The sequence below is a fragment of the Pyrus communis genome, chromosome 14, assembly GCF_041283825.1.
Source record: "Pyrus communis isolate YQ-2024b chromosome 14, ASM4128382v1, whole genome shotgun sequence".
Lineage (NCBI taxonomy): Eukaryota > Viridiplantae > Streptophyta > Magnoliopsida > Rosales > Rosaceae > Pyrus > Pyrus communis.
In genome coordinates, this window is record NC_142578.1 from 8,630,641 (window position 1) to 8,638,157 (window position 7,517).

Sequence of the window (7,517 nt, forward strand, 5' to 3'; positions counted from 1 at the left end):
TATTATGCAGGCAATATTGGTGGAGGGGGAATCAAGCACCTGATCTCGCGTCCAGTGATAAATACATTGTACCAATTGAGCTATGAGCTTGTTGTAAATTATGGCCGTATTTTGGTGCCGTAAGCTCTTGATAATGAAACTTCATAGAGAGCAAAACTGAAGCAAACCTCAAAGAATCAATACCTACACCTTGGCAAGAACAACAAATAAAATGGAAAACTTATACCTTTACTTAAAACCTAACACGAGCTTCCGAGATGGGACATTATCTCATGAATCGAGAGTCTGATCAGATTGATGCGTGATGTTCTACAAACTTCCAGACACTCCTGCAGGTCTGCATCACAGGGTACAGGAACCCGTTCAAGGTCATAAGCCACACATTTGATGTTGAATGTGCCCCCTTCCAGTTTTAATTTCTTTGCCACTTCCTCTTTCATGTCCAAAATACCTGAACTCATCGACACGTGAAACCTAATAATGTATTCTTTATATGTGGCCTTTATGGTTACACTCTTCATTTGTTGCCTGCCCGTGATATGTGGCATTGTGTTGGATTGCTTGGGAGCTGAATCTGAAAATGGAGGGTTTACCATGGCAATTCTGTTTCCAGGACTACCTTGGCATGAACCATGACAAGTAGAGCTACAAGCACTTGCCTTCGTTGACCTGTTTCCCCTGTTGGATGTGTTTGAGCCTTTACCCCTGTCTCACAGACACCTGTTATGTTCCAGCAGAAGTTCCTCGTAACTCAGCATCCGCCCATCTAGCAAATGATTGTCAATCCCAGCCCGCCCCTCTATTCCTGGTGAAGTAGAGGTGGGCGAGTCTTTCTTTTGTCCATCAACTTCACAAGGTTTAGAGCTTGGTGAGCCTTGTAGGTTAGAACCATTTAAAATAAGGAAAATTAATGAAAATGACTTGAAAACTTTGAGTTTTAACAAGGACGTGAACTTTTTAGTAAATAGCACCAGGATTACCTTTTTAGTATAAAAATGTGGTTTTTCGTTGAAGTGAACAGTACCAGGAGTTTTTCGTTAAAGTTACCTCAAAATATAAGGCTGAGAAATGTAGCCAGCAGCAACAGGACATGGACTCACAGTAAGAGGAGTTAAACCAAATGCAGCACCGTGAACTGATTCAATTATGCACTGTAGCTTAGTGAGAGAATGGTTGATCTTCTTGATCTTGCGAGATGGCCAGCGGGAGATTCCATGATGCCTGCAAATGCGCTTCATTGTAGTGGGACAAACTGCAAAACAAGAATTTCTTTCAAAACAACTTATCGCAATTGCTACTGAAAACCAAACGATCCAATATTTTAGACAAGGATTTTATCATTTTAGCATCTGTTGACACAACATGAGCTTAACTGCAGGAAACAATATGATATGCGAGCCTACCTCCAAGACTCTTTGCAGCATCCTTAAGACTCCCTGCAAAATATTGTTGGAGAACCTCTAGACTAATTGATTTCTCTGCTTTTCCATGCTTCTTCTCCGGTTTCTTTTTTATGTCTTTATTCTCTGGGAAAGAAATATTGTTTTCTCCACCCTCGTAAACATAATTTCTCCCATCATTTACAACATCATATCCCACCACTAACTGTGGTTTTGATGAATCTAGTTGCACCATCTCTTCTCTGTTAGGTAAGGCAGGCACTGGTGGTGATTCCACTGAACGGGGTATCAGTATACATTGAAGTCTTGTGGCAGACCCATTATTTTTAGAAGCTTGAACAATTTCAACTATTCCCTCTTCTTCAAGTACAATTCCAGAAGCAACACTGAGACTCCGGAAATGGTTCTTCATTATCGCCAATATAGAGCCCAACAAAGTTTGTTGTTCATGACTGTCTGTGATGCTTGGGGGCAGAAAAAATTCTAGAATGTAATCATCATTTCCAGTATGAGTGCTCTGTAAGCAGATAGCAAAAGAGCCGGCTAGCCCAAACATGCGTGCGTAGTGTGCTAAAGGGTATTCAGTTTTGCAGAATTGGGTAATGTCTTCGCAGAAGCATGCATTATGGGACAAAAATGCCCTCCCAGCAACCCCTTGACCCTTTTGTAAGTGATGTTCAACGCAGGCATCTCGAAAATGCCACATATGAGCATCTACAATGTAGAATGCAACATCAGTTGTGGACATGCAGACCTGTTCCATGCAACTGCCATCAAAGCTAGTACAGCTCTTCTGCAGGCCACCGCCATAAGCTAAAACATTTCGATGCATACAGGGAACCCACGTCTGAGCAAGTGGTAATTTGTGAGTTTCACTTACCACTATCAGTATGTTCAAGATTTCAGCCAATGCAGTTTGGCGACCCTTATTGCATATTTGAATCTGGTTACAAGAAGTGGCAAGCATATATCTGTGAGAACGAAGGAGGAAGAAATGAAAGAAAAGTTTCATATTTATTTTCTTGTTTTCATAAAGAACACCATACTTAGGCACACATCATTATTGCAGCTCACCTGCCTACTTGGATGATCCAGTATCTCTGAACTTTTCAAGCTTACTGCCTGCAGGAGAACAAAATTAAGTCAGTGACAAATCTCTTCATGTTTGATTTTTACTTAAGAAACCATATTGATTCTCCTTTGCTTTGTTCAAACCAATGGCTAAAAAATACGAGGGATGTGCAAGAGCCGGAAAAGGGTATCCAGAAACCATTTTCCTATTCCCATAACAAAATACAATCCGTCATGTACCATTTACCAAATAAGTAAAGCTTGTTTCAGAAGAGAACATCACACAAAATGCAATATATATGCATAGAAAAGAAAAAGAGTAACCCCCACCTCAAGTGCTTTGCAAACCTTATCAACCTCGGGACCACAGTTGATCAAAGGAGAAATCATTATGAGCTCAAGTACACCAACACAAGACCTTCCAGAGGGCTCAAACACGGGCAAAGCTAAGGTTCCCTGAACATTGTATTGCCGAGCATGGTGAAGCCGTGCATACTCTTTAATGGAGTAGTACTGAACATTTGGAGTCCATTCTGGCAATTTATGCTGGAAAACGCGGCCAGGAAGCCCAAGAACTCCATCACTCTCCCCATCCACAGAAAACATATACATCAGACAGGCCATCCTATACTGATGAAGTCTGATACACTGTGGATCAAGGACAAGGGGTTGCCCTAAAGTTGTGAGTACATACCGATTCCCATCCTTCACTGGTGCCCAAAACTGGGCTAGAACAGGTTGGTCAGTCAATTCCTTGAGGTACCTGAGTGCTTGAGTGATTTTCTCGTTAACTAAACTATAACCATCTGAACTTTCAAGAGGTTCCAGTCCTGAAAATGGTGATGGAAGCATTCTGTTATTCTTAGTCTCTGTTGACCCTTCCGTTACGGAATTAGAATTACCTGTATTTTGTGATATTGTAAAGAGAAAACATAAATGAGTGAACCTCTGGCTGCGACTCTTGACTGCAAATGCTAAACGAACAATATCGTAATCGGTTTGTAACTGGAGGGCACAAAGCAAGCCAATTAAAACTGCTTTAAATTCCTATACGAATTCTCAGGCCAAAAAGAAGAAAAAAAAAATTCTATACAATCTTAGAATCTCCCACCTCTTTCTATTAGATGGAACTTTACAAACTTAACGGCTTGGTTGGGACTGCTTCTGTAGGAAGCACTTTTGTTCGAAAAAACTTCTATTATAAACATGTCAAAATTTTAATTAAAATTTCCAAGTGCTTGCTACCTAAAGATGCACCTAGACTTCTCCAGAAAACGCTTCTGACCCAGAAGCGCTTTTAAGTTTATATCACAATCATAATCAAGCACTTCAATATCAGATAGTACTTTTAGCCCTTCCTTGTTGACCAGGAAAAATGCAACCTTTCGAGTATAACAGCTGTTTGGTTGCTGAGAAATGAGCACAGAAAACACTTTTTTAGCCAAAAAAAAAAGTGAATGTTGCTTAATTCCAACTGAATACTATGATTAGTAAAATTACCAAATCAATGTAATTAGTCCCTAATTAGAATCAAATTTAATACAGAAACCCAGAAGAGCATTTGTTCAGCTAAGTCAAAAACAAGTCATTAGACAAACTTCTAATTAATTTCTGATTCCGAAGTAAAAAATTCAATTAAAATAGAGTAAAAACGGATTGACCCAGAAAAGCATAAAAGACTACAACTTTCCCATGAAAAACTCACAAGAAACGAATTGAGAACGGCCAGAAAGAGCTTGACCAGCATATCCGGCGAGCTTATAGTCACTTTCGACATCGCCGTCGGAAAAAGCCCACAAAGGGGTACAAGGCTGGTCATTGGGCGGCAACAAAAGCGGCGACGTGGGGTAGGAGAGAAAGTGAATCGGATCCAACGTGCACAAAACGTCGAGGTCGAAATCAAAGTCCATGAGCGCATCTTCTCTTTCGTTCTTTAGGTTCGGCGGAGTGGATGGCGTTTGGATTTCGTCTTCAGGATCGGACATTTTCCGGGAAAGCATTGGTTTTGTTTCGTCTTGTTTTTTTCCGGGAAAGTTGTATCTTTGTGGAAAGAAAGAGATGGGTTGTGGTAGAAAGAGTGAAGTCTACGAGCAACGGCAACAATTTGTAGCGTCTCAGTTTGATTCCATGGAATCCATGAATTGTTTTCTCTTATTAGTATTTTATTACAACTTGCAGTAGGGACCATGGATAAAGCAGGTATCGGGAAAAGATCTTCTGTTGTGCAATTAACTAATAAATTGGTCGGCATTATACAAGGGACGGAAAGCCGCGTATGCCTAATGCAATGGGTGACACTGCCATTGATGCATAGTCTTTTTTTTTTTTTTTTTTTTTTTTTTTGATAATTCACGTGGCGCGGGGCGAGTTTGGTTTATGTTGCTTCATATTAGGGTTTTCTATTGTTTGTTTTTTCAATCTTCGGGCCTAAATTTATGTAGATCTCTTGTATCTTTGGTTAGAGCTATCATTTTGTTTGGACCTTTAACTTTATCTGTTGTTATTTACCTGGCTCTTTTTGAGGCTTGTACCAATTTTATAATTTGTTATTTTAACTATTGTTCTAAAAATCTCCGCCTGATCTATTAGTCAATGCCCCTGATTAATTCTTAAGTATTTGAAAATTAATAAATGGCGCCTAAACCCGTTTGGGTCGCGACTCTCATTTTAGCAGAAAATAAGTAACTTTCATTTTACATTTTATTTTTTTAATAAAATGTAAGAGACTTGTTGAATACTTTGACGAACACTCATTATATGTTTGCTCCCTATGTTTTCAATATGTTCTAATACTTCATAATCTTATACGTCATTTTATTTTTTCAATTCATGCATCTCTGTGCAATTATGTATTTTTTAAGGATAAATTGCACTTTATCGCCTCAAGTTTGGGGTCGATTTCAATTTTTTACAATATCTTTAAAACATTTCAATTTCATATATCAAGTACTATTTTATTTCAATATAATACATCCGTTACATTTTACATTCATTAATCCGTTAAGAGCTAACGTGGCTGCCATATTTGTACCACATGGCTGCCAAATGTGTGCCACGTGGCAATTTTTTTTAATTAAAAAAAAAAAAAAAAAAAAACAAAAAACCCAGAAATCATCTTCATCTTCCCCACCCGAGCACCACCCTTTCTCCTATCCCCATCACCCAGCCATTCCCACATTAAATCTGAACTCATTCTCAAATCCAAAAAATGCGAAAAACCTATCTTCCCTGTCAAAACTCCAACTCTCCCTAACCTCCGCCGTCGTGTGGTTTTCCAGCTATTCGACCTTCTCCTTGGACCACCCTTATCCACCATACCTACTCATCCCTTCCTTCCCGTCGACGTTGCACGCCTTAAACAAGCTCAGTTGGCGCAGCGTTGCAGATGACTCTCATGTTCTTCACAGCCCGTCTGACCTTCTGGGCTTGAGACACCAAGATCTCCATTTCCTCTTCAATTGCTTTTGAGGTTATTAAACGGTTAAACGACCCCAAATTAGGGTTAAAATTCTTTGAGCTCAATAGGGTTAATTTGAGTAGTGTATGGACTTACAATCCTCTTTTGAGGTCTCTGTGTCAAATGGGGCTTCAAGATTTGCTAATTTTGATTTGTGGGTTCCGGAAGAAATGCAGAAATTTATGGGGGGGGGTTTGGAGGGAGAAGAGGAGGGAGAAGGAGGAAAAGGAAAAGCGATGGTGTAGCTGATATGGGTCCTTGCAAAAGCAAGAGCAATGGTGGAGAAGGAGAGGAGCTCTGGAACTCGAGGTCCATCTAAGCTAGGTTGAGGCAGTACGATGTCGACGGGAAGGAAGGAATGGGTGGGGAAGACGATTTCTTGGTTTTTTAATTTTTTTTTTATACTTTTCTTTAGTTAATTATTTTAATTATTTTAATTTTTTATCAAGTGTTTAGCCACGTGGCACAAATGGGGCAGCCACGTCATCCTAAATGGGGACCTCATATTTGTCACGTCATCACTTAACAGATTTTCTAACGGATGTATGAAATTGAAATAAAATGATAAGTAAATGTATGAAACTGAAATGTTTTAAACATGTTGTAAGGAATTAAAATCGACCCTAAACCTGAGGGGGTAAAATGTAATTTACTCATCTAGGCGCTAGGCCGCAACTCACTACCCTACTAGGACCTAGTATCTTTTAGAACCTTGATTTTAACTATTGATTTATACACGCGGATGACTAAATATTGTCTTTCTAGTTTTTACAACTAGTACATGTTTAGTGTCTTCTTTTGTTCTTTATATATTCACCAACTCTCAAATCATATGACGAGCAAAAACAATATTCTTGATGTTTTAATCTATATTTTTAGTACTTATTTCATTTTCTTGTGAGTCGCAATGATAATAAACCGTGTTATGAATTTACTTTGTAAGAAACGTGAGTTTAAGTAAACTTTAAGCTTAACATGCTTTAATTTGAATGAATAAATGTCAATGTACTATCACATTAACAATTTTTCCTGAAAAAAGAAAGAGTGTTGATAAACTTACTAGACTGTCTTATTTTCACGCCCATTTTTTAATAAAAAATTTTATACCAATTTTACCCTCTTGTAAAATGACATCTAAGAGCCAAAGAAAAAAGAAAGAAATAATATTTTTCTTCTCTCTTTACCCTCTATTTGCAACTATCTCAACGATCCTTCAAATAAATATTTTCTCCATTTTTCATTCCTCCATTTTAATCATATATAATAGTTGTTCAAAACACTTTACTAATAACATAATTATTTAAAAAAATAAAAATAAAATGGGAGACCAGAAGATGAGGATGAAATTTTGCTAATGCGACATGAGGCTTGGTGTAACATCCCACATCGCCCAGGGGAGTGGTCCTTAAATGTATATTCTCATCCCTACCTAGCACGAGGCCTTTTGAGAGCTCACTGACTTCGGGTTCCGTAAGAACTCCGAAGTTAAGCGAGAAGGGGGCTAGAGCAATCCCATGATGGGCGACCCATCGGGAAGTTCTCGTGTGAGTTCCCAAAAAACAAAATCGTGAGGGCGTGGTCAGGGCCCA

At 38.8% G+C, this 7,517-nt stretch overlaps 1 protein-coding gene across 2 annotated transcripts; it reads right to left on the reverse strand.

Moving 5' to 3' along the window:
* Nucleotides 1-127: 127 nt before the first annotated feature.
* Nucleotides 128-4,621, reverse strand: LOC137713873 (protein NLP6-like). 2 transcript variants are annotated; one of them, XM_068453226.2, is made up of 6 exons: nucleotides 4,177-4,621; nucleotides 2,802-3,373; nucleotides 2,475-2,522; nucleotides 1,404-2,343; nucleotides 1,025-1,252; nucleotides 128-847 (listed from the first exon to the last, which is right to left on the reverse strand). In XM_068453226.2, exons 1-5 carry the CDS (start codon nucleotides 4,469-4,471, stop codon nucleotides 1,044-1,046), a joined length of 2,064 nt encoding a protein of 687 aa, XP_068309327.2. In that variant the 5' UTR covers nucleotides 4,472-4,621; the 3' UTR covers nucleotides 128-847; nucleotides 1,025-1,043. The 2 variants fall into 2 exon arrangements, with proteins under 2 accessions (XP_068309327.2, XP_088539852.1); XM_088683726.1 differs by having other exon boundaries at nucleotides 715-847; nucleotides 1,048-1,252.
* Between the last annotated feature and the right edge of the window lie 2,896 nt (nucleotides 4,622-7,517).

Excerpts from the sequence above, each read along its gene's own strand:
- LOC137713873 (XM_068453226.2), bottom strand. The coding sequence starts at position 4,471 with ATGCTTTCCCGGAAAATGTCCGATCCTGAAGACGAAATCCAAACGCCA. Across the intron at positions 2,523-2,801 it reads AGGTTTGCAAAGCACTTGAG|GCAGTAAGCTTGAAAAGTTC; the intron begins GTGGGGGTTACT and ends GTTCTCCTGCAG. Across the intron at positions 2,344-2,474 it reads TGGATCATCCAAGTAGGCAG|ATTCAAATATGCAATAAGGG; the intron begins GTGAGCTGCAAT and ends TCTTGTAACCAG.